The sequence below is a fragment of the Pelophylax lessonae genome (assembly GCF_965119305.1).
Source record: "Pelophylax lessonae genome assembly, chromosome: 2".
Lineage (NCBI taxonomy): Eukaryota > Metazoa > Chordata > Amphibia > Anura > Ranidae > Pelophylax > Pelophylax lessonae.
Window position 1 is genome coordinate 739,486,312 of NC_138769.1, and position 27,134 is coordinate 739,513,445.

The following is a 27,134-nucleotide window of genomic DNA, read 5'->3' on the forward strand; positions in this document are numbered from 1 at the left end:
TGCTCTATTCACTTCTGTCTTCTCCTCTGCTCTATTCTTCTCTGTTCTCTTCTGCTCTATTCACTTCTGTCTTCTCCTCTGCTCTATTCTTCTCTGTTCTCTTCTGCTCCATTCACTTCTGTCTTCTCCTCTGCTCTATTCTTCTCTGCTCTCCTCCCTCCCCTTCTCTTCCTTCCTTTTATCCCCTCCCTGCCTCTCTTAAGCTGGCCATACACTAGCAGTTTTTCCAAAGAAGGTTCATTATGGATGTTCTTACAGTACATTCGATGACAAATGGTGTGCGAATCTTCAAAAAAAAATTTTTCGATTTTGGAGTAATGGAATTTGAAGAAAGAAAACCATGTTCGCTATTAGAAATTTCTTCGAGAAAAATGGTCCATCCTGCCCCTCTCCAATTTTCTCATCACAAAATTGGCCAACGATTTGATCCCAAATAATGATTATAAAACAAAAAACTTTCAATAAAATTCTACTAGTGTATGTTCAGCTTTATTCTCTCTTTTCCTATCTTGTATCTTTCTCTGTTTCCTCTACATTTCCTCTTCTCACCATCTCTTCCTCTTTATGGACAGATTTATTCCATCGGTATGATGCATTTATATATATGTGTGTACTAAATGTCACCTTCATGTGGATCCTAATAACATATCTCCTGTCTTCTGTCCTCCTCAGGCCAAAGACCGACATGAGATCACCCTACTGTGGGACATTGAGGTGATAGATGTCCTGGCTGATGGGTACAACGTCCATTATGGAGCGCGCTCCATCAAGTATGAGGTATTAGATCTAGTATAATGGGGGGGGGCTGCCCTTCCATTTCATATTCTATAAATTATCTATGGAGGATGAACAAGGAACCTCAAACATTTTAGGATTTCTTCAGAACCAACAGCAGGATTACCTAAAGTGAACCTGTCACCTAATAGTGTTGTATAAACTATATATAAAAAGTGTACAGTGTATTGCGAACGTATTCGGCCCCCTTAAACTTTTTGACTTTTTGCCACATTTCAGGCTTCAAACATAAAGATATAAAACTGTAATTTTTTGTGAAGAATCAACAACAAGTGGGACACAATCATGAAGTGGAACGAAATTTATTGGATATTTCAAACTTTTTTAACAAATAAAAAACTGAAAAATTGGGCGTGCAAAATTATTCAGCCCCCTTACTTTCAGTGTAGCAAACTCTCTCCAGAAGTTCAGTGAGGATCTCTGAATGATCCAATGTTGACCTAAATGACTAATGATGATAAATAGAATCCACCTTTGTGTAATCAAGTCTCCGTATAAATGCACCTGCACTGTGATAGTCTCAGAGGTCTGTTTAAAGCGCAGAGAGCATCATGAAGAACAAGGAACACACCAGGCAGGTCCGAGATACTGTTGTGGAGAAGTTTAAAGCCGGATTTGGATACAAAAAGATTTTCCAAGCTTTAAACATCCAAAGGAGCACTGTGCAAGCAATAATATTGAAATGGAAGGAGTATCAGACCACTGCAAATCTACGAAGACCTGGCCGTCCCTCTAAACTTTCAGCTCATACAAGGAGAAGACTGATCAGAGATGCAGCCAAGAGGCCCATGATCACTCTGGATGAACTGCAGAGATCTACAGCTGAGGTGGGAGACTCTGTCCATAGGACAACAATCAGTCGTATACTGCACAAATCTGCCCTTTATGGAAGAGTGGCAAGAAGAAAGCCATTTCTTAACCACTTTACCACCGGAGGCTTTTGCTGTCTTCCGTCTAGGCCACTTTTTGCGATTCGGCACTGTGCGACTTTAACTAACAATTGCGCGGTCGTGCGACGCCGTACCCAAACGAAATTTACGTCCTTTTTTTCCCCACAAACAGAGCTTTCTTTTGATGGTATTTGATCACCTGTGCGATTTTTACTTTTTGCGCTATAAACAAAAAAAGAGCATTTATTTTGAAAAAATAACAATATTTTTCACATTTTTTTTATATGAAATTCCCCCCCAAAAAATGTAAAAATCAAAATTTTTTTAAATTTTTGGCCAATTTGTTTTTTGATTACATATTTTTGGTAAAAAAAAATCACAATAAGCGTATTTTTATTGGTTTGCGCAAAAGTTATTGCGTTTACTAACAAAGGGAAAGATTTCTGTCATTTTCGGTGTTTTTTTTTTTTAACGCGTAATGGCGGCGATCTGCGATTTTTTTTTGCGGGACTGCGACATTGCGGCGGACAGATCGGACCCTTGACTGACATTTTTGACACTTTTGGGGGTACCAGTGACATTACTGCAGTAATCAGTGCTATATATATGCACTGTTACTGTAAAAATGACACTGGCAGGGAAGGGGTTAATTTTATTGGAGAGGGAGGGGTTAATGTATGCCTGGTGCTTACTGATGTGTGTGGGGGGAGGTGACAGAGTGACACAAGGACAGATCCATGGTTCAGCTATGCTGAACCCTGCAATCTGACCCTGCCTGTCACTTCAGAGATCCGCCCGCTGTGTTTACACACAGCGGGCGGATCTCCACACTCAATCCCCGACGATCGGGTAAGAGCAGCGGCGATCGCCGCTGCTCCTCCCCTGGCCCGACTCCCGCTGTGACTGAAAACAGCGGGAGCGAGCCTCCGGCGGCGCGCGTGCGCCACCCACAAGGAGCGGAGTCCAGCGACGTAGGTCTACGTCGCTGGACGGGAACGAGCCACTTTGCTGCAGTAGCAGCAAAGTGAGCGGGGGTAAAGTGGTTAAAGATATCCATAAAAAGTGTTGTTTAAAGTTTGCCACAAGCCACCTGGGAGACACCAAACATATGGAAGAAGGTACTCTGGTCAGATGAAACCAAAATCAAACTTTTTGGCAACAATGCAAAACATTATGTTTGGCTTAAAAGCAACACAGCTCATCACCCTGAACACACCATCCCCACTGTCAAACATGGTGGTGGCAGCATCATGGTTTGGGCCTGCTTTTCTTCAGCAGGGACAGGGAAGATGGTTAAAATTGATGGGAAGATGGATGGAGCCAAATACAGGACCATTCTGGAAGAAAACCTGATGGAGTCTGCAAAAGACCTGAGACTGGGACGGAGATTTGTCTTCCAACAAGACAATGATCCAAAACATAAAGCAAAATCTACAATGGAATGGTTCACAAATAAACATATCCAGGTGTTAGAATGGCCAAGTCAAAGTCCAGACCTGAATCCAATCGAGAATCTGTGGAAAGAACTGAAAACTGCTGTTCACAAACGCTCTCCATCCAACCTCACTGAGCTCGAGCTGTTTTGCAAGGAGGAATAGTCAAAAATTTCAGTCTCTCGATGTGCAAAACTGATAGAGACATACCCCAAGCGACTTACAGCTGTAATCGCAGCAAGAGGTGGCGCTACAAAGTATTAACTTAAGGGGGCTGAATAATTTTGCACGCCCAATTTTTCAGTTTTTTATTTGTTAGAAAAGTTTGAAATATCCAAAAAATTTCGTTCCACTTCATGATTGTGTCCCACTTGTTGATTCTTCAAAAAAAATTACAGTTTTATATCTTTGTTTGAAGCCTGAAATGTGGCAAAAGGTCAAAGTTCAAGGGGGCCGAATACTTTAGCAATGCACTGTATCTGCTATAGTGCTATGTAACCTTTCTCTGTCCCTTCAGGTGGAGAGGCGGGTGGTCAATCAGTTGGCGGCTGCGTATGAACAGGACCTCCTCCCGCGGGGCTGCACGGTGAGGATAGCCGTGGAGGACTCAGACAAGCACTTACTGAAAGGCCTGGAGAGGGAAGAGGACGGAGTGGAGAGGAAGCAGCCTCGCCTGCGGCTGGAGGTCGTGGAACAGGGACGCGGCGCTCGCAAGCTGGACATCATGGAGCCGCTGCCCTTGGAGAACGCATTGTTTTCCTGATCTGCGGGATGGTGTGAGGTCCTTAGCGGGACTCTTTGGAACTGTCTTCCTGATGGAGATGGACTGGACGGTCACACCCAAACACGGCTGGCCAGTTTGAGTAGAATGAACTTCATTTGTTAAACTGGTACCCAGAATGGATATTTCATTCTTTCTTGGGGTTCCACCAGTAATAATTAAATGGAAAACTGGACAAACTATTGCAAAATAAAAGGATAGGATTATTCTGGTTGCAGGTCCGGTCTTCTCATCAGGTATTGCCAGCTTATAAGCCCTGATGAAGGGGGGAACGTTGGGGCCCAGAAGCACGTTGGTGTGCTCTTCTGACCTCTTGTTGTGATCAATAAAGTTTTACATAACTTAATCTGGATCTTCTGCTGCTCAACATTAATCACTGGAAAGTAAAGAGAAGACTTGATTGCCGGAGTGTCATGTGACCCCAGATTTCGTGTTTTTTTTGAAGTTTAGAGTATTTTTCCAAATAAAGCACCGATTGGTTGGGGAGAGGGGAGGGGGATGTCTGAAGTTCAGCATTGATTTTTTTTTTTTAAATGCCCAAAGCCCCATCACTATGGACGGGGCTGGCTCAATACATTGTGCTGCCTGGGTCCAGGAATTAAATGATGCTTCCCCACCCCCCAAAAAAAATCACGCCCACTAAAAGACCCCCCCCCCCCCTCCATCAATTATAAAATTTAGAGAATATTATGTATACTGTTATCTTCTTCCATAACTCACCACTGGACCGGTCCACCAAACACCAGCTGTCTGTCCTCAGTCCTCCTGTCACTCCTGTGTCTGCCGCGCCCGCCGCCCTAGAAGATCCAGCCTGCCCTGCGTGAGACGGAGTGCGTTGATGTGTGACGTCAGTGCGCACACCACGGTCACGTAAGGGACGTTATCCTCCTCATACTCATCAGTTTGCACTACGGGCGGCATTCCCCCATCTCATACTGTCTCCCATAGTGCAAACTGATTGACTATGAGGAGGCGGAGCGTCTCCTCCGGGGAACGTCCCTCACGTGATCGTGATATGCGCAATGACGTCACAAACGCGCGAACGCGACGCAAACTGATGACACACAAAAGTGCTGGAAAAAAAAGTCTTGGGAGTCAATTTGCCGCCCCTCTCCAAGTGCTGCCTGGGTCCAATGGATCCAGCGGGGTCCATGGTAGGGCCGGCCCTGACTATGGAGAGTTGAATTACAGAATGGTAGGGAGGTTATTTGAGAGGCCCCCCCCCCCCAAAAAAAATGCACCCACTCCATGTATGTTTTCCGCATTGGGATGGGGACTCAAATATTGTTAAACCCACAAATTTTTTCAGCTATCTTAACCACTTGCCGACCAGCCGCAGAAGATATACAGCAGCAGGTCGGCACGTCTTCACAAAACGACTTACCCGTACATCGTTTCACGGGAGCAGTCATGGGGGCGCGCGCGCCCCGTTCGCCTGTGGGGCCGGCAGCCATGATCAGGGCCGCTGATAGGGGGTGGGGAACCACCAGTCCACCTGTAGGGATCCTGTGTTGATCCCATTAGCCCATCCTCCCCACAGTTAGAAAACACCCCCTAGGCATACATTTAACCCTTTGATCGCCCCTGGGTTAACCTCTTCCCTGCCAGTGTCATTAGTACAGTAATCGTGCAGTACAGTAAAATCGCTGCCATTACTAGTAAAAATAAAAAAAATTACATAAATCTTTCCCCTAGTTTGTAGATGCGATAAATTTTGCGCAAACCAATCAATATACACATATTGGAATTTCTTTTTATCAAAAATATGTAGCAGAATACAAATTGGCCTAAAATGATGAAAAAAATTAGATTTTAAAAAAAATTTTATTGGGAATGTTTTATAGCAGAAAGTGAAAAATGTTTTTTTTTTTTTTTTTTTCAGAATTGTCGCTCTTTTTTTGTTTATAGTGCAAAAAATGTAAAATCGCACAGGTGATCAAATACCACCAAAAGAAAGCTCTGTTTGTGGGAAAAAAAGGACATCAATTTTATTTGGGTACAGCGCCGCACCACCCCTGCGCAATTGTCCATTAACCACATAACGACCGCCCACCGCAGATATACTGTGGCAGGCAGCTGCTGCTGGGCAAAGTGATGTAGGGGTACGTCACTCGCTCAGCCGCCTGTGGGGGGCGAGCGCGTGATGCCGGCGGCGCGTTTCCGCCCCCACTCGTTCCCTGGGGAGCTAGCGCGAGTGACCGGCGGCTCCGATGGCCGCCGGCCACTTGCGATCTCCCGCTGCAGAGGGAGAAAGACAGGCGGCTGATATAAACACAACCGTCTGTCATTCTCATTAAAGTAATGACAGAGGCTATGTGATCCTGCTATGTAGGATCGTATGTCTCTGTGATTACATCACAAGCCACGCCCCCCCACAGTTAGAATCACGCCCCTAGGGACACACTTAACCCCTTGATCACCAATAAAGTTAACCCCTTCCCTGCCAGTCTCATTAGTACAGTAACAGTGCATATTTTTTAGCACTGATTACTGTAGTAATGTCACTGGTACCCCCAAAAATGTCAGTCAGGGGTCCGATCTGTCCGCCGCAATGTCGCAGTCCTGCAAAAAATCGCAGATCGGCACCATTACTAGTATAAAAACAAACAATAAAAATGACATAAATTTTTCCCGTAGTTAGTAAACGCAATAACTTTTGCGCAAACCAATCAAAATACGCTTATTGCGATTTTTTTTTTTTTTACCAAAAATAAGCATCAAATAAACAAATTAGCCAAAAATGTAAAAAAAAATATTTTTTACATTTTTTTTTTTATCTCATATAAAAAATTGTTATTTTTTCAAAATTGTTGCTCTTTTTTTTTGTTTATAGCGCAAAAATAAAAATCGCACAGATCTGTCCGCCGCAATGTCGCAGTCCCGCAAAAAATCGCAGATCGCCGCCATTATTAATAAAAAAAACAAAACAATAAAAATGACAAATCTTTCCCGTAGTTAGTTAACGCAATAAATTTTGCGCAAACCAATCAAAATACGCTTATTACGATTTTTTTTTTTTTTACCAAAAACATGTAGCAAAAAACAAATTGGCCAAAAATGTAAAAAAAAAAATAGATTTTTTACATTTTTTTTTTTTAATTTCATATAAAAAAATGTGAAAAATATTGTTATTTTTTCAAAATTGTCGTTCTTTTTTTGTTTTTAGCGCAAAAAATAAAAATTGCAGAGGTGATCAAATACCACCAAAAGAAAGCTCTGTTTGTGGGAAAAAAAGGACGTCAATTTTATTTGGGTACAGCGTCGCACGACCGCGCAATTGTCCGTTAAAGTCACGCAGTGCCGAATCGCAAAATATGGCCTGGTCTTTGAGCAGCCAAATCCTCCCGGGCTAAAGTGGTTAAAGTAACGCAGTGCCAAATCACAAAAAATGGCCTGGTCATTAGGGGGGGGGAATCTTCCGGTCCAGAAGTGGTTAAGCAGTTAAGGCCTGACTTGTTTCAGATCTATTTACTCGGCACTACCTCGTCTTTTATATTTTACCAAAAAAAAAAAAACTGGTAATATATTGCATTTAAAATTTAGCTTTAGTGTATGTTGTTTTTTTGCTAAAATTTTACACATGATAAGCTGTTGCGCAAATATCATGGGACACAAAAAATGGGAACTACCACCATTTTATTCTCTTGGGTCTCTGCTTCCAGAAAACTATGTTTGGTGGTTTTAGGTAATCTTCAGACCTAAAATGTTTTTATTTTTTAAAAAGTGTTTTAAAAAAAAAACTCAAAAATGGCTCTGGCAGCGGAAAGGTTAAAAAAAAAAAAAAATATATATATATATATATTTTAATGGCTCCGCCCACTATGCTAAATTTAGGAATAAACTTGTTCTTTTTTGGGAAAATCTGATTAAAGTGAGATCAGGCGATTTTTTTTTCTGTCCTCCTCTCTGGTTCCGTGGATTTGGGTTCCTTGTGACCCTTCTTCCTATAACCCCGCTAGTGAGATGGCGCTCACGCGGTCGTTTTCTTGGCGCCGGTTGCTACAGACGACACGTTTATTGTCAGACTAATAAGTTTTGTATCCTAGACCTTGTTTCCTGACACCGGACAGCCGGGGAGGCGCGGGGGGGGGGGGGGGGGTGTCATGTCACTCTGTCCTATTTATAATGGGGGGGTCAGCGGGTGTCAGTGAGGAATGTCAGGACCGCACAATGTCCCTATCTACGTGTGAAGAGCAGTACATAGAAGAGGCAGGACGGGGATGTCCGGTGACACCGTGTTCAGGATTCCCCCTCATTCCTCAGCCTTGTATCCCGCTGTCTGTGCTATTGTTCTCGGACATTGTCCCTGCGATGGGTGGCCGGGGCTCTCATAGAGAACCGCCAAAACAACCGCGTGTCCCTGACACCCATGACTGTTTGTCTCAAAATGGCCGCACTGTCGCTCTCTTACCAAGCGGCAACAATGAGGTCTGACATACAGGTCCTGTACGGGCACTGAGGTCTGACAGACCGGTCCTGTACGGGCACTGAGGTCTGACAGACAGGTCCTGTACGGGCACTGAGGTCTGACAGACAGGTCCTGTACGGGCACTGAGGTCTGACAGACCGGTCCTGTACGGGCACTGAGGTCTGACAGACCGGTCCTGTACGGGCACTGAGGCCTGACAGACCGGTCCTGTACGGGCACTGAGGCCTGACAGACAGGTCCAGTACGGGCACTGAGGCCTGACAGACCGGTCCTGTACGGGCACTGAGGCCTGACAGACCGGTCCTGTACGGGCACTGAGGCCTGACAGACAGGTCCTGTACGGGCACTGAGGTCTGACAGGCAGGTCCTGTACGGGCACTGAGGTCTGACAGACCGGTCCTGTACGGGCACTGAGGTCTGACAGACAGGTCCTGTACGGGCACTGAGGTCTGACAGACAGGTCCTGTACGGGCACTGAGGTCTGACAGACCGGTCCTGTACGGGCACTGAGGTCTGACAGACCGGTCCTGTATGGGCACTGAGGCCTGACAGACCGGTCCTGTACGGGCACTGAGGCCTGACAGACCGGTCCTGTACGGGCACTGAGGCCTGACAGACAGGTCCTGTACGGGCACTGAGGTCTGACAGGCAGGTCCTGTACGGGTACTGAGGTCTGACAAGACCGGTCCTGTACGGGTACTGAGGTCTGACAGACAGGTCCTGTACGGGCACTGAAGTCTGACAGGCAGGTCCTGTACGGGTACTGAGGTCTGACAAGACCGGTCCTGTACGGGTACTGAGGTCTGACAGACAGGTCCTGTACGGGCACTGAGGTCTGACAGGCAGGTCCTGTATGGGCACTGAGGTCTGACAGGCAGGTCCTGTACGGGCACTGAGGTCTGACAGACTGGTCCTGTACGGGCACTGAGGTCTGACAGGCAGGTCCTGTACGGGTACTGAGGTCTGACAGGCAGGTCCTGTACGGGCACTGAGGTCTGACAGGCAGGTCCTGTACGGGCACTGAGGTCTGACAGACAGGTCCTGTACGGGCACTGAGGTCTGACAGGCAGGTCCTTTATGGGCACTGAGGCCTGACAGACAGGTCCTGTATGGGTACTGAAAAGATATACAGTATCTCAATATTCCTCCAATTTAAAATATTTTACCCCTTTCTCCAGGAGAGAAATGTTACTCCATTTGCACCTTCACTTGGTAACTTTCTTGAAAATGTACACATAAACTACTAAAGTGAACATACAGTATCTGACAAAAGTGAGTACACCCCTCACATTTCTGTAAATATTTTCTTCTATCTTTTCATGTGACAACACTGAAGAAATGACACTTTGCTACAATGTAAAGTAGTGAGTGTACAGCTTGTATAACGGTGTAAATTTGCTGTCCCCTCAAAATAACTCAACACACAGCCATTAATGTCTAAACCGCTGGCAACAAAAGTGAGTACACCCCTAAGTGACAATGTCCAAATTGGGCCCAATTAGCCATTTTCCCTCCCCGGTGTCATGTGACTCGTTAGTGTTACAAGGTCTCAGGTGTGAATGGGGAGCAGGTGTGTTAAATTTGGTGTTATCGCTCTCACTCTCTCATACTGGTCACTGGAAGTTCAACATGGCACCTCATGGCAAAGAACTCTCTGAGGATCTGAAAAAAAAATTGTTGCTCTACATAAAGATGGCCTAGGCTATAAGAAGATTGCCAAGACCCTGAAACTGAGCTGCAGCAGGGTGGCCAAGACCATACAGCGGTTTAACAGAACAGGCTCCACTCAGAACAGGCCTCAGCATGATCTGCCAAAGGAGTTGAGTACACGTGCTCAGCGTCATATCCAGAGGTTGTCTTTGGGAAATAGAAGTATGAGTGCTGCCATCATTGCTGCAGAGGTTGAAGGGGTGGGGGGTCAGCCTGTCAGTGCTCAGACCATACGTCGCACACTGCATCAAATTGGTCTGCATGGCTGTCATCCCAGAAGGAAGCCTCTTCTAAAGATGATGCACAAGAAAGCCCGCAAACAGTTTGCTGAAGACAAGCAGACTAAGGACATGGATTACTGTAACCATCTCCTGTGGTCTGATGTGACCAAGATAAACGTATTTGGTTCAGATGGTGACAAGCGTGTGTGGCGGCAACCAGTTGAGGAGTACAAAGACAAGCAGGGTTCGTACGGTCCTTGAAAACCTGGAAAAGTTTTGGAATTTGGAGATGACACTTTCCAGGCCTGGAAAGGTCATGGAAACTTAGGATTCCACTAAGGTTTCGGAAAAGTCATGGAAATATACTGGGGAGGAGCGGGGAGCGGATGCTTAAAGACTTTAGTGTAATTTATTATTTTATTCAGTAATGTTTGCCAGTGCCACATACTATTTGTCTTCCGGGTCTGCAGTATGCCCGTGCGCTGTCACTGGCCAGCAGCAGCCGAGGAGATGATCGTTTACCAATCACTGGCAGCGGGGAGGGCCGGCCGCGGTTTGCCTGGATGTGACTGGCCAGCAGCAGCAATCCAATCACAGGCAGCGGAAGCGTGAACGTGATGATGGCGCGGAAGGGGGCGGTAACCGTTTCGGTTACCGCACCCCGCGTCATCACATATGTCACTCCATTTGCACTGGCACTTGGTAACTTTCTTGAAATTGTACCCATAAACGACTAAAGTGGACATATATCTTTTCAGAACGTGCCCATACAGGACCGGTCTGTCAGACCTCAGTGCCCGTACCGGACCTGTCTGTCAGACCTCAGTGCCCTTATAGGACCTGTCTGTCAGACCTCAATGCCCGTACAGAACCGGTCTGTCAGACCTCAGTGCCCGTACAGGACCTGTCTGTCAGGCCTCAGTGCCCGTACAGGACCTGTCTGTCAGACCTCAGTGCCCGTACAGGACCGGTCTGTCAGACCTCAGTGCCCGTATAGGACCTGTCTGTCAGACCTCAGTGCCCGTACAGAACCGGTCTGTCAGACCTCAGTGCCCGTATAGGACCAGTCTGTCAGGCCTCAGTGCCCGTACCGGACCTGTCTGTCAGACCTCAGTGCCCGTATAGGACCTGTCTGTCAGACCTCAGTGCCCGTATAGGACCTGTCTGTCAGGCCTTAGTGCCCGTACAGAACCTGTCTGTCAGGCCTCAGTGGCCTTGGACTGCATTGGTCTGGTAGAGAATTTCCACCATTACTGCCCATTTTACAGCTATGCCCATTATATATACTAAATGTACCTTTAGGCAACACTGGCAGAGCTCCCGAGATTATGTTTTTAATTGCGACATGGAAATGCTCTCTACTTTGTAATATGTAAGGTTGATGCCTACCACACCCCCGAAGAAGGAGCTGTGAAAGACCCGAAACGCGTCGGATAGAAGAAGCCAGCCTTTATATAGGGTATACATTGGTGAAATTGGAGATTTGCATTCCATGTACATTTTTCTACAATGTTTTTATTGTGGTAACATAAATAAATTGTCTTATACTAAAACAATGTTATGAGATATTCAGTGCTCACCCAAAGGGGAATTCTCTGTGGTTAATAAAAATCTGCAACAATTACTGAATTTATCGGGAATAAAATTGATATGAATCGAGAGAAGGCCGCGGCATTAAGGAAATGCCGAACTGACAAGACGGCCCAGTTCCTGCAGAGTTCCTGGTGGGCGGGCCATGTGACCCTCCTGCTGAGCCTTCTGTCTGAGGTCTTTAGAAGCTGATATTAAAAAAACGTATCTAAACCCAAAAAACTAAATTGTAACACATTGCATCTCACCTGTCCTTAGATGTGGTGGCTGCATTATCCAGTTCTACAGGACACCACCTCCCTGTGAAAAGTGGATGAGGAGAGGAGGAGGTGTTCTTTGTTCCTGTACAAGGGTGACAATGCTGCTCCTCCATAAATACAGTACAGTTAGTCAGGGTTGTCATCCAAGGACTGTTACTGGCAGGATCACCAGGATCTGTCCTAGAGTGACAACACTGTTCCTTTTTAATAGGGTGACCAGACATCCCCGGATTGAGGATACTGTCTCCAGAGCCAGTCTGTCCCTGGATTGCAGGGGTGGCGCTAGTTGCAGGGCCGATCCTGGGCAGGTGGCACACACTTGGGGGTTCAGGCCGATGTTGCCCACTGTGTCAGCTTCAATTTGAATCGCCAGGTGCCCGCCATCATACGAAGTCTGCCTCCTGGTTTGGCTCCTTTGATAGACAGCACAGTTGTCCAATGCCTGGACATGTGCTGTCTATCATAGGTAGGAGCTGATCCAGAAGGCGGGACTTGTGTGACAGCGGGCGCCCTGCGATTCAAATTAAAGCTGACACAGCGGACGACGACGCCTGTGTAATGATCCGGCCGGCTTTATTCCTCTCTTCTCTCTGATTCCCTGCACTGGTGAGGCTGCATTGCTGTGCCCTGGCAAGGCTGCATTGCTCGGGACTGGTGAGGCTGCATTGGATGGGCACTGCTGAGGCTGCACTAATGGGCACTGATCAGGCTGCATAGATGTGCACTGGTCAGGCTGCTTTGATGGGCACTTGTTAAGGCTGCATTGGATGGGCACTGGTGAGGCTGCGCTAATGGGCACTTATCAGGCAGCATAGATGTGCACTGGTCAGGCTGCTTTGATGGGCACTTGTTAAGGCTGCATTGGATGGGCACTGGTGAGGCTGCGCTAATGGGCACTTATCAGGCAGCATAGATGTGCACTGATCAGGCTGCTTTGATGGGCACTGGTAAGGCTGCATTGGGTGGGCACTGGTGAGGCTGCATTGCTGGGCACTGGTGAGGCTGTATTGGATGGGCACTGGTGAGGCTGTATTGGATGGGCACTGGTGAGGCTGCATTGCTGGGTACTGGTGAGGCTGCATAGATAGGCACTGGTGAGGCTGCAATAAATAGGCACTGGTGAGGCTGCATTGGATGGACACTCGTGAGGCTGCATTGGATGGGCACTAGTAAGGCTGCATTGGATGGGCACTGGCGAGGCTACATTGCTGGGCACTTGTGAGGCTGCACTGGTGAGGCTGCATTGATGGGCACTGGTGAGCTGCATATATAGGCACTGATGAGGCTGCAATAAATAGGCACTGGTGAGGCTGCATTGCTGGGCACTGGTGAGACTGCATTGCTGGGCACTGGTGAGACTGCATTGCTGGGCACTGGTGAGGCTGCATGCTGGGCACTGGTGAGGCTGCATTGCTAGGCACTGGTGAGGCTGCAGTGCTGGGCACTGGTGAGGCTGCATTGCTGGGCACTGGTGAGGCTCCATTGCTGGGCACTGGTGAGGCTGCATTGCTAGGCACTGGTGAGGCTGCATTGTTTATGTAGCACGCTCCTGAGCGCTTCTTTGCCCTGCAATGTGTATGTAGCGCTTCTTAGCCCTGCATTCTTTATGTAACGCACTTCTGAACTCTGCACTGTTTTTTTCTCTATCTTTATAACATTTGTTAGTCCTATGTCAAAAAATTCTAAGAAGTATCTTTTTTTTTTTTTTTTTTTTTATCTCATGGAGGAAATGTGAGCAATAACGTGTATATATATATATCATACAATCATTCCATAAACACATTTCACATACACTGTATATATCATTGGAGGAAAATATGCTTATAAAATAGTTTACCATTTGCCAATAAAAAGAAAAAAAACATATATGTCCCCGGATTTCATTTTAAAAATCCGGTCACCTTACTTTATAATGACAGTACAGTAAGTGAGGGTTGTCACCCTGGCACAGGAAGTTGCAGGATGGCATATTTGCTTCTGAAAACCTCAGACACACGTAGTAGGGGGAGCTCTATAAATGTATAATAATAATAGTGTGTGACTGTGGGGGGACATTAGAGTGTAAGCTCTTCTGGTACAGAGACTGATGTGACTGTGGGGGGACATTAGAGTGTAAGCTCCTCTGGTACAGAGACTGATGTGACTGTGGGGGAGGAGACATTAGAGTGTAAGCTCCTCTGGTACAGAGACTGATGTGATTGGCTCAGTGATCTCTGTACAGCACTGCGGTATATGTCAGAGCTATATAAATGTATAATAATAATAGTGTGTGACTGTGGGGGAGGGGACTGATGTGACTGTGGGGGAGGAGACATTAGAGTGTAAGCTCCTCTGGTACAGAGACTGATGTGACTGTGGGGGGACATTAGAGTGTAAGCTCTTCTGGTACAGAGACTGATGTGACTGTGGGGGAGGGGACATTAGAGTGTAAGCTATATGTCAGAGATATATAAAGGAGCAGAATAATGACAATGTATCGGGTGGTTACATTGTATTTCATTATATGTAATTTTGATTGTGTAGGAAATCCTTTTCTTTGGTACTTTCGCTATTCTATTCCTCATCCATTTATGTGATAGAATCTGCCAGCTCATCCTTTGCTCTGCCCCCCCCCCCTCCTCCTCCTCCTCCTCCTCCCCCCATATCATTGTTGCCCCCCTCCTGTGTTCAGGTGTCCCGCTGGCTCCCAAATTGCATTACAATGTAAATGGCGGTGGAGTGCGGCCCGCAGACACCAGTTTAGGCAAATGAGTTAAACACTCTTCCAACAATCTGGATGGCAGCGGGGAGCCCTGGGCTCAGAGGCTGACAGTCTGCTGGGACCATAATTCACAGCTGAATTATAAAGCCATTTGGGGAGGTGGTGACGAGGGCGCAGAGCGAGCTCCGGTATCCACCAAATTCTCCGATCGGTTTTATCCCGCAGGAAGGCTGCGCCGGCATTTGCCTGAAACACGGAAATGATACATAAAGGACATTTTGTCGCTGGAGGCGATTACACAGCGACCTTCATATATTATTATACAGCCAGGAATTGTTTTCCAGAAAACATCCTAAACAGAGCGTGCGGTCATGTTACAGCCATCCCCTGCAATGTCCTTAAAGCTGTATATAAGATAACTTCTCTTATTAGCCCCCATTTTGTTCTGCTGTGTCTCTGTACCTTGTATAGGAGGAGGGGTACTGATCCGCTGTGTCTCTGTACCTTGTATAGGAGGAGGGGTACTGATCCGCTGTGTCTCTGTACCTTGTATAGGAGGACTGGTGCTGATCTGCTGTGTCTCTGTACCTTGTATAGGAGGAGGGGTACTGATCCGCTGTGTCTCTGTACCTTGTATAGGAGGAGGGGTACTGATCCGCTGTGTCTCTGTATCTTGTATAGGAGGAGGGGTACTGATCCGCTGTGTCTCTGTACCTTGTATAGGAGGAGGGGTACTGATCCGCTGTGTCTCTGTACCTTGTATAGGAGGAGGGGTACTGATCCGCTGTGTCTCTGTACCTTGTATAGGAGGACTGGTGCTGATCCGCTGTGTCTCTGTACCTTGTATAGGAGGATGGGGTACTGATCCGCTGTGTCTCTGTACCTTGTATAGGAGGAGGGGTACTGATCCGCTGTGTCTCTGTATCTTGTATAGGAGGACGGTTACTGATCCGCTGTGTCTCTGTACCTTGTATAGGAGGAGGGGTACTGATCCGCTGTGTCTCTGTACCTTGTATAGGAGGAGGGGTACTGATCCGCTGTGTCTCTGTACCTTGTATAGGAGGAGGGGTACTGATCCGCTGTGTCTCTGTACCTTGTATAGGAGGAGGGGTACTGATCCGCTGTGTCTCTGTACCTTGTATAGGAGGAGGGGTACTGATCCGCTGTGTCTCTGTACCTTGTATAGGAGGAGGGGTGCTGATCCGCTGTGTCTCTGTACCTTGTATAGGAGGAGGGGTACTGATCCGCTGTGTCTCTGTACCTTGTATAGGAGGACGGGTTCTGATCCGCTGTGTCTCTGTTCCTTGTATAGGAGGAGGGGTACTGATCCACTGTGTCTCTGTACCTTGACGTTGGCTCTCCTACAGACCATGGCCATCTCATGTGGCTACCACATATTGTATTCGGTTTCCTCTTTGTATATGACTTGGAGCTCCCCAATGACAACGTCAGCCACCACATACTGGGAATGTATTTGGTTTGAAAAGAGAACCGGTCACAATCCTGTTTCTTTTATAGTCAAACTTCTCTTGGAAACAGCGCTATCTGTCTGAGCCTTGGGACCAGGCTACTTGGCACTGCCGAACAACATCTTGGAGCCGCCCGTACAGTGGCTTCATTCTATGTTGGCAGCATACCCACCTCGTCCTGTCCCTTTTCTTACAGTTTTTACATTGGGGAAGGAGGGTGGATGATGGCTTCCTAAATCAGCGGTCTGGGGCAGCTTCTAACTGCACATTGCTGAGAACATGCATTGAATTTCCCACCTACATGTGCAAGAAATCTTCTTCGGTGGGGTGTATGAAATCTGGGGTGACATACAGATGCACGTAGGCTCAAATTGGACAAACTGGGCCTAGAAATTGTTGACTTGCATATTGCAAGAAAAAAAATTCTGGTACTACGCCTGGGAGGAAGAACCGGGTGCTGGGACGATGCAACTTCTTTGGCAGACCAATGGAGAAGACTGCACTAGTTCTTTATTTGCTCTTCAGTCTTGTTCCTGATACACATCCTTGATCCTGTTACTAACCTGGCTTCCTCTCATACCTTGCTCTAGGATTGCCCTTGCCTGCACATGTCAGCTACCTGCCTCCTCTACCAACCCCAGCCTGGACTACAGCCTACACTTCTTCCTTGTAAATCTGTACCTCTATGCCCGATTGTAACGAACTTCTGCCTGTTCCTGATTCTGATTCTTCTTACGTCCTGGTGTCCTTCAATCCAGCTATCACTTGACCAGGTGTGGGACCTGACTCCACCATCAACTGGACTTGACATCTTCACAGTGCATTGCCAGATGTACCTGTGCTTGACAGATAACAGCGCTCCCCAGTTCCTGCTCACAGTGTCTACACCTTGGCACTTGAGTCTTTCATTTTCCCCTGCAAACCCTGTCTCAATGTCCAGGAGAACAGGGATGAGAACTATGCAAGAGGCCATTCTTGTCATCTCAGTCTCTGATACAGGTATGTGACAAAAAGGCTGGAGAGACTATGGCGGCAGCAAAGCGAGCAGAGTGCAGACTTTGCTTCAGGGAGGAAGGAAGGGAGGAAGAGGCGGGTGCTGGGACAATGTAACTTTCTTGGTTGGCCAATGGAGAAGACAGTGGACCACCTATTCTAGAGATGTTTGGGAGAATATGGTAGCAGCAATGGGGGAGTGCAGACTGTGCTTCAAAGGAAGGAAGAGGCAGGTGCTTGGACAATGTTACTTCCTTGGTCGGCCAATGGAGAAGACAGATGACTACCAATTCCCGAGAAGGTTGGGAGAATACGGCAGCAGCGATGGGGGAGTGCAGACTGGGCTTCAAAGGAAGAAGTAAGGAAGGAAGAGGCGGGTGCTGGGACAATGTAACTTCCTTGGTCGGCCAATGGAGAAGACAGAGGACTACCAATTCCCGAGAAGGTTGGGAGAATAAGGCAGCAGCGATGGGGGAGTGCAGACTGTGCTTCAAAGGAGGAAGGAAGGGAGGAAGAGACAGGTGCTGGGACAATATAACTTCCTTGGTTGGCCAATGGAGAAGACAAAGGACTACCGACTCCCAAGGAGGTTGGGAGAATATGGCAGCAGCAATGGGGGAGTGCAGACTGTGCTTCAAAGGAAGAAGTAAGGAAGGAAGAGGTAGGTGCTGGGACAATGTAACTTCCTTGGTCAGCCAATGGAGAAGATAGAGGACTACCAATTCCCAAGAAGGTCGGGAGAATATGGCAGCAGCGATGGGGGAGTGCAGACTGTGCTTCAAAGGAGAAAGGAAGGGAGGAAGAGGCAGGTGCTGGTACAATGTAACTTTCTTGGTTGGCCAGAGGAGAAGGCAAAGGACTACAGTTTCCTGAGAAGGTTGCAAGAATATGGCAACAGCGATGGGGAAGTGCAGACTGTGTTTCAAAGGAGAGAGGAAGCGGCATGTGCTGGGACAATATAACTCCCTTGGTTGGCTAAAAAAGAACAAAAAAGAACAGAGGACCACTGATCCCTTAGAACAGTGGTCTCCAAACTGGGGCCAGATTCGGCTCTTTGCTTGCTTTTATCCGGCCTTTGGGGTGCTATTTTATCTACTGATACCAACAATGGGACATAATTCCTTGCCAATGAAGGGGCACAATTCCTCCCAATGACACCATTATTGGGGCAAAATTCCTTCCAGTGACGCCAACGTTAGGGCACAATTCCTTCCAATAAAACTAAGGATGGGGTATTGCTTTTTCCCACTGACATCAAGACCTTTTCTACTCTCAGTGGCCATAGTCCAGCCCACCTAAAGTCTGAAGGACAGTAAACTGGCCCTTTGTTTAGAAAGTTTGGAGACCCCTGCCCTAGAAGGTTGGAAGAATTTGTCAACAGTGATAAGGGCAGTGCAGACTTTGCTTCAAAAAAGAGGGGCAGGAATGAAGGAATGTTTTCCATGATATGCAAACATTTGTTCATACTCACATATTATGGCATGAGCACTGGGGACCATGAAGAAGGCCCAGAGAATATGGCAGCGGCAGTGACAGAGTGACAATGGGGGAGTGCAAAGGAGTCTGCCATAATGTTCAAACATTCTGTCCATACTTCAACAAAATGGCGACCGTCTGCACACAGACACCGACTCCCTGTTGCATGAATGTGAATGAAATTGGCTAAAGATGGCTTCAGCTTCTGTTCTCCACCAGTAGAGAACTCCCCAGATGTTTTGCCTTTTTTGGGGCTTAATCGTAGAGACCCCGAGAAGGGCCCTTATTGAGCCTCTATGATTAAACCCAGAAAAGGACGGAATGTGTCCAGGGAGTTCTCTGCAGGTGGGGAACAGGAGTAGAAGCAATATTTAACACATTTCATTCACATTCATGCAACAGGGAGCTGGTTTCTGTGTGCAGATGGCCGCCATTTTGTTGAAGTCTTCTGGAACCTGACAAGCTGATCCAGTCTGTCTTGCACCAGTCTATCCACATAGGTTTGAGGGCATTTGTGCTGTATTATTTTTATTGTTTTGGGCTACAGTCTCTCTATACTGGCATAGTATGGTAAGAGCTCCATGAACCCCCGGTGGTAAGATTCCACCATATATAGAGGGAGTCAGACTACGGATTTTCCTCTTCTGATTACTGCGTTACAATATCAAAATAACTTGCTGCAATGTTTCATACAACATCCAGGTCCTATTTCACAGAAGATAAATTCAGTTTCGATGCCGCAAAACAATTTTTACCTGCGTGCAATGGTGCAGCTCACGCACACGCGCCCCAGACCTGGGTTCCACACGCAGGAATGAGGACGGCTTGCTGCCGGGATGTATAAAGAAATAATAGAGAGGCCCCAGATTGCTTTATTTGTTTTTAATTGTGTGGCAGGAAAGAGGCGGCATGGCCTCTCGGCAAACAGAATTCAGCAAGAGGGCCGCTGGTGACACATCAAATGAATGGGGAGAGCTTGGCCATCCGCTTGAACAATAACACGGCCAACGTTTGAGGTGGAGGGGGGGGGGGGGAACGTCAGCTTGTGACGAGAGCAATTCAATTAGCGTCAGACCCTGGCCCCGTGCAGCAGGCGATAATTCGATTAGGGAAGTCAGCCTGGAGAAACACAATGGCAGAAGGAGACACGTCACTCACAGATACTCGGTATTATTAGACGTTGCTGAGCCTGGGATCCCGGAGACAATGGCCGAACAGTGGAGGGCTTATTTAAAGTGTATCTAAACTCAAAACCAAAATTGTAATATTTTGTAGCTTTCCAACCCTGAGATATGGTGGCTGCGTTTGTATTTTTTTTTTTTTTTTTTGCCCTTTATTTTGACCTGATGATAATGGCAGTTTTTTCACAGATATTCCGATATAGCGTCAATCCTGCCCTAATCAATCTTAGTTCAGAAAAAAACAGCTTCTGCCTTCAATTTGGCAACACACATTGCAAATGAATTGTGTGAACATGTTTAGCCTTCAAGGAAAGTTTCCCCAGCTGCATTCCTTCAGGAGATGCCAGTTACCTGGCTATATGTGGCTTCAGTACTTAAGGGCCGGGTTTAATTTGTTTCTGGTCCATTAGGGGACACAGTAATTCAGATACAAGCCGGTTATACTGCCACCTACAGAAGAATTGTATATTGGCTAACAAAAAATGTGACCCAGCCCAAGATGACCCCTCCTCTACCTGGCATGCCATGTTTTTGGCTTGTGTCCTAGGAGGATGGACATCAACTCTCTGGCTCTGCGGAAAAAAGTCCAACCAGTCTTGCTAACCATTTGTCTGGTTGTTTATGTCAAGTTTGTGGGCCCTTTCTTCCTTTATGGAAATTTCTTTTCCCACCTGTTTTATGGGTTCCAGTTGATTAGCTTCTTGCTGGTGTTCCCTTGTTCTGTGGGTTCCAGTTGATTAGCTTCTTGCTGGTGTTCCCTTCCGTGTGGAGTCATCCACTTCAAGGGGTTTCTTTTCTGTCTTGGTCTAGAGCAGCTTTTCTCAACCAGGGTTCCTCCTGAGGTTGCTAGGGGCTCCTGAGCTTTGGTTGATTGACCTTCCATTTGATGGAACCTTCCTAGTTCCAGGGCCAACACCACTTGACAAGAGTCTGCTGCATGGACCCAATGATCTTTTTAGCTGTCTGCAAGGGTGGCATTGTAGTCACATCTGTAAAAGCATCATTCTTCCCATTAGCCATCAATGTAAGGGTTATTTTCTCCACTGACCACCAATAATTGATTATAGCAGGGGGGTTCTTCAACACCTGAAAATTATTTCAGAGGTTTCGCTGGGGTAAAAAGGTTGGGAAAGACTGCCTCTTACAGACCCACTTACATCCTGGAGTGCCCAGCAGTGTCTTCCTTCCATCCAGGAGTGCCCATCCAGGTCCCCCCTTACGCCTAACAGTGCTCATCAGAGTTCTGTCTTAAATCCAGGAGTGCCCATCAGTGTCCCCTCTTACATTCAGGTGTGCCCAGCAGAATTCTCCCCTTACATCCAAGAGTTCCCAGCAGACGCCCTCCACTTCCAAGAGTGAGCAGCAGAAGTCCCCCCTTACATTCAGGAGTGCCCAGCAGAGTCCCCCCTTACATTCAGGAGTGCCCAGCAGAGTCCCCCCTTACATTCAGGAGTGCCCAGCAGAGTCCCCCCTTACATCCAGAAGTGCCAGGGAGAAGTCCCCCCTTACACCCAGGAGTGCCCATCAGAAGTCCCCTCTAACATCAAAGAGTGTCCAGCAGAAACCCCCCTCCTTTACATCCAAGAGTGCCAATCAGAAGTCCCCCCCCCCCCTACATACAAGAGTGCCCATCTTTAGCTCCTCCCCCCTTATATCCAAGAGTGCCCATCAGAAATCCCCTCTAACATCCAAGAGTGTCCAACAGAAACCCCCCTCCTTTACACCCAAGAGTGCCTACCAGAAGCCCCCCCCCCCCCCTACATACAAGATTGCCTATCAGAAGTCCACCCCCACATCCAAGAGTGCCCAGCATGAATCCCCCTCACATCCAGGAGTGCCCATCAGAGTCCCCCTTACTTCCAAAAGTGCCCAGCAGAAGTCCCCTCTTGCATCCAAGAGTGCCCAGCAGAAATCCCTTCTTACATCCAAGGGTGCCCAGCAGAAGTCCCCCCTTACATCCAAGAGTGCCCAGCAGAACCCCCCCCCCCTTACATCCAAGAGTGCCCATCATAAATCCCCTCTTACATCTAGGAGTGCCCAGCAGAAATCCCCCCTTACATCCATCCAAGAGTGCCCACCAGAAGTCCTCCCTTACATCCAAGAGTGCCCAGCAGAAGCCCCCCCCCCCCCCATTACATCCAAGAGTGCCCATCTATAGTCCCCCCCTTACATCCAGGAGTGCCCTTCAGAAATCTCCCCTTATATCCAAGAGTGCCCATCAGAAATCCCCTCTTACATCCAAGAGTGCCAACCAGAAGTCCCCCCCCCCACATCCAAGAGTGCCCAGCAGAAGCCCCCCCCCCCCCCATTACATCCAAGAGTGTCCATCTATAGTCCCCCCTCCCCCCTTACATCCAGTTATGCCCATCATAAATCTCCCCTCATATCCAAGAGTGTCCATCAGAAATCCCCTCTTACATCCAAGAGTGCCAACCAGAAGTCCCCCCCCCCTACATCCAAGAGTGCCCAGCAGAAATCCCCCTTACATCCAAGAGTGCCCATCAGAGTCCCCCTTACATCTAAGAGTGCCCAGCAGAAATCCCCTCTTACATCCAAGGTGCCCAGCAGAAGTCCCCCCTTACATCCAAGGTGCCCAGCAGAAGTCCCCCCTTACATCCAACAGTGCCCAGCAGAACCCCCCCCCCCTTTACATCCAAGAGTGCCATCATAAATCCCCTCTTACATCTAGGAGTGCCCAGCAGAAATCCCCCCTTACATCCAAGAGTGCCCAACAGAAGTTCTCTCTTACATCCAAGAGTGCCCAGCAGAAGTTCTCTCTTACATCCAAGAGTGCCCAGCAGAAGCCCCCCCCCCCCCAGCAAGAGTCCCTCCCTACATCCAGGAGTGCCTAGCAGAAGTCCCCCCGTACTTCCAGAAGTGCCCACCAAAAGTCCCCTCTTACATCCAGGAGTGCCCATCAGAGTCCCCACTTACATCCAGAAATGCCTAGCAGAAGTCCCCCCTTCAGCCAGAAGTTCCCTGGAGAAGTCTCCTCTTACATCCATGAGTGCCCAGCGGAGTCTTCCTTACATCCAGCAGTGCCCATGAGAAGTCCGCCCCTTAAATCCAGGAGTGCCAATCAGAAAGTTTCTTACATTCAGGGCTGCCCATCAGAATTCCCCCATTACATACTTGAGTGAAAATTGAGAGACACGGGTTTGAACCGTCTGTTTTTATGGTCCTACTCTTAGTACTGATAGCTACACATTGAGGCATGCTGGGTAGAGCAGAGGTTATCATGGATTGCTCCACCATTTTATTATCTGCCAGTGTCCACTCCTCCTAGGGGTGGCAGTATAACCAAACAGTAGCTGGATTCCTGTGTCCCTCAATGGACTTCAAGAAAAGAGTCTATAAAGTTCATTGTAGATTGACAAAGTCATCGCTTTGTCATTTTGACGCATTTGGTCACATTTTGTTTTTCTAATTTCAGGCTTGGTTCACACCTACAGGTGCAACCGAGCACAGCTGCATTCCTGCGCGTTGCACGCCCGCGTGTTGCATGCAGGGAAGGTTATTCGTTCCAATGAGCTGCCCTACACATGAGAAACGGGAAAAGAAATCCCTCACCCTTTTCCAAAAACCGCATGGTGCTGGGGCAATAGATTTCAGTGGATTATCTTTTGGCTGGAAAGTATAGCCTGAAGCAAAAAAAATAAATAAATAAAGCATAGGGCTAGCATAACTGGGTAGACAGACAGGGTAATCAGGTAGAGATGGGGTTCTTTTGGGGGTTTTTCTTTAGCAGGGAGGAGGGGCTGCAAGGAGGTCTTGGAGAAGTTTGCACATCTTCCCAGCATCCAGTGAAGCACGTTGGGGAAGAACGTTCCCACCCACCCGCCCCTATATTGGATTTGTTCATCTGTACGTGGTCTTTACGATTTGGCGGTTGGGGTCTTTGGAGGCGTTTAAAAAACCTGCTTTGCTCAGTTTAGGGACCCATCTAAGGTATGGAGTCACCTGTGGAATGCCAGTTAATGTTGGGTTAACTGATAGGTTAAAATTGTGAGGTATCTGCAGAATGTTGAGGTCGTCCCCGAGACGGTGTGGTGCGGCTGGGGACCCGTAAGTAGTTACGCAGATACAAAGTGGATAATTGATACTTGGTGCCTCCAAAGATTGGCAACCTCATGTTTCTTGTGTAGCACTGCCCCCGTAAGAGCTGCTAGATATTCACTCTGAGGGTCCCCCATGGTTACCAGCACACGGCAATAAGCAAATGCAATTTCTTTATCACTCTTGGCTCACACTTCAATAATCAGTCCAGGGGTATTGGTTGTTTTGTTGTTTATTTTATAATGGGGATTGGAGAAGGAAATATTGGGATACTCCAATTAAATATTCACAGTATTTGAGGACTTCTATCTTCTCTACTTTGCTTTTAGATGTGGAACAGCCAGGCTGTTAATTCATCCTGCCACTTTGGATGAATAGGAATTAAGTCTCTTGGTTCCTTCAAGATGACTTGGTGGACAATCTCTTATCTTCAGGACACTCTCCCTAGTATCCTATCTCTCGCCAATGTCCACTGACTATCCTATGAGCAGGGCCCACCTCAGGTCAGGCCCCTTGACATGACATGAGTCCCTGTACTCACGATACTACACCCACATAGTCTCCAGTGTCTCCCCTCTCAGTCAGCTTCCCTGGACCTCTGGGTTCAGCTCCTCTCAACCACTCCTCTGGCCCTCAGGAGGTGCATGGCACCTCTACAGAAGAGGAGGCAGCCACCCCCTCCCTCCGGGACTCCACTCTCCAACAAAAGACCCCTCAGCACATGTGCTCCTGGCTTTTATACAGTATCCCGGAATGCACCAAGGCGACCTGCCCTCTGCTAATCATCAGGACTGTATCAAAAGCCTATGCACCCATTCGCCAGGTTTCCTCCCACTGTCCAACATGCCTCCCTATTGGACCAGTGTGAAACACTCTCTAGACTGAATGAATCGCATACTGAGCACAATGAGCAGACCTCACTTACAGAGAACAATGTAGATTTACATGCCGCCCCTCTGGTAAGCAGACAGAGCTCAAACCATGCTCTCTCACTAGCACCTACCTAGGAGGGTGCTACACTTGTTATTGTATTATTATTTTGGTTCCTGTTTTAAGGAATTTTTGTTATATTTTGTTATTGGTTCAATAAATGGCCGTTACGGCCACATTTTACGCCAACAATTGTGTTTTGGTATTTTTTCTACAGATCGTTGGGGTTTAAGGGGTTGGGTTGGTTAGAGGTTATGATGAGGTTGAGGATTACATCTGGGGTGCCTTAGTCATGTGGAGGAGTGAGGTGCCGCCGTTTCCTGGTAAAGATTTGGAACGGCGTGGTATTGGCTCCTATAGGCGGGGAGCTCAGGGCCGTCTGGCGTTTTACAAATGACTGAGAAACAAATAGTGGAGATTAGTCCAGGAAGAGAAATTTCCCGGATAATGACCAATTATCAGGATATCAGGCTGCTAATATCATAGAAAAGTTCACTTCAGGCCAAGATCTGATCGTCTGCCGCTATTAATCCCGCGGTCTGTTATACGCCCATCGGAGGAAGGCGATCCCCCCCTCCCCCCCGTCAGGATAAACTTCCGCAGAGGGATGCTCAGAAAGCCTCAGATTATCGATTCGCCCACCATCTGCCGCCAACTAGACCCATTGGCCGCTGTTCAGGTGGAAGGCCACAAGTATAACAGTGTATGTATGTATATATATATATATGTGTGTGTATATACTGTATATATACACTCAATAGCCACTTTATTAGGTACACCTGTTCAATTGCTTGGTAACACAAATTGCTAATCAGCCAATCGCATGGCAGCAGCTCAATGCATTTAGGCATCTAGACATGGTGAAGACAACTTGGTAAAGTTCAAAAGGGGAATGGGAAAGAAAGGGGATTTAAGTGACTGAACGTGGCATGGTTGTTGGTGGCAGACGGGCTGGTCTGAGTATTTCTGGGATTTTCACACACAACCATCCCCCCTCCACCAAATGATTTGGACCAGTGGACAAAGCAAGCTCCATAAAGACATGGATGAGTGAGCTTGGGGTGGAGGAAATTGACTGGCCTGCACAGAGTCCTGACATCAACCTGATGGAACACCTTTGGGATGAATCAGATGGGAGACTGCGAGCCAGTCCTTCTCGTCCAACATCAGTGCCTGATCACACAAATGCACTTCTGGAAGAATGGTGAAACATTCCCATAGACACACTCCTAAACTTTGTGGACAGCCTTCCCAGAAGATTTGAAGCTGTTATAGCTGCAAAGGGTGGCCCAACTCAATATTGAACCCTACGGACTAAGACTGGAATGCCATTAAAGTTCATGTGTGTGTAAAGGCAGGCGTCCCAATACTTTTGGTAATATAGTGTGTATACAGGTCTGCTTTTTCAGCGAGCCCCCCCCCCCCATCCTAATTTGCTACATTAAACTGTTGGGGCCCATTCACACGTTGGTGCACCACATTGGCTATATAAACGTACAAATCCCTTTCTTAAAAATGCAGAAGCACCACAACATGCGATATATGCATCGTGGTGCACTTCAGTGGGTCAGGCTTTGCTGAACAGCGAGTCTGGGTGCCATTCACAATGTGTGCACCGTATATAGAGAAGACGCCTTGCTATGTGTTGTGCCTAAGCCAGGGTGACGTCACCGCCCATCAGGGAGATCCCAGGGAAGACCGAGTTCCCAATATCTCACAAGACGGGGCAGGTTTGGCCCTTGATTATAGGTTGAGGGCCCATCAAATAAAGAAATGAGTATTATAATGAATGGGCTGCCCACGCACCACAATGGATGAAAAAAACGTACACGACCCCTTTTTCATTTTTTTTTTTTTTTTAATATTGCAGCGCACCACAATGCACATACAGTATCTCAAAAAAGTAAGTACACCCCTCACATTTTTGTAAATATTTTATTCTATCTTTTCATGTGACAACACTGAAGAAATGACACTTTGCTACAATGTAAAGTAGTGAGTGTACAGCTTGTATAACAGTGTAAATTTGCTGTCCCCTCAACATAACTCAACACACAGCCATTAATTTCTAAATCGCTGGCAACAAAAGTGAGTACACCCCTAAGTGAAAAATGTCTGAATTGGGCCCAATTAGCCATTTTCCCTCCCCGATGTCATGTGACTCATTAGTGTTACAAGGTCTCAGGTGTGAATGGGGAGCAGGTGTGTTACATTTGGTG

The 27,134-nt window shown here is 47.3% G+C and overlaps 1 protein-coding gene across 1 annotated transcript in view; it reads left to right on the forward strand.

Moving 5' to 3' along the window:
- The window catches only part of CLPB (ClpB family mitochondrial disaggregase), a 229,011-nt gene extending 225,067 nt beyond the window's left edge, over positions 1-3,944 (forward strand). The window contains exons 15-16 of the mRNA XM_082244581.1: positions 673-777; positions 3,636-3,944. Coding sequence (XP_082100707.1) covers positions 673-777; positions 3,636-3,881 — 351 coding nt within the window. The 3' untranslated portion in view covers positions 3,882-3,944. The remainder of the gene's footprint in view (positions 1-672; positions 778-3,635) is intronic.
- The last annotated feature ends 23,190 nt before the right edge of the window (positions 3,945-27,134 follow it).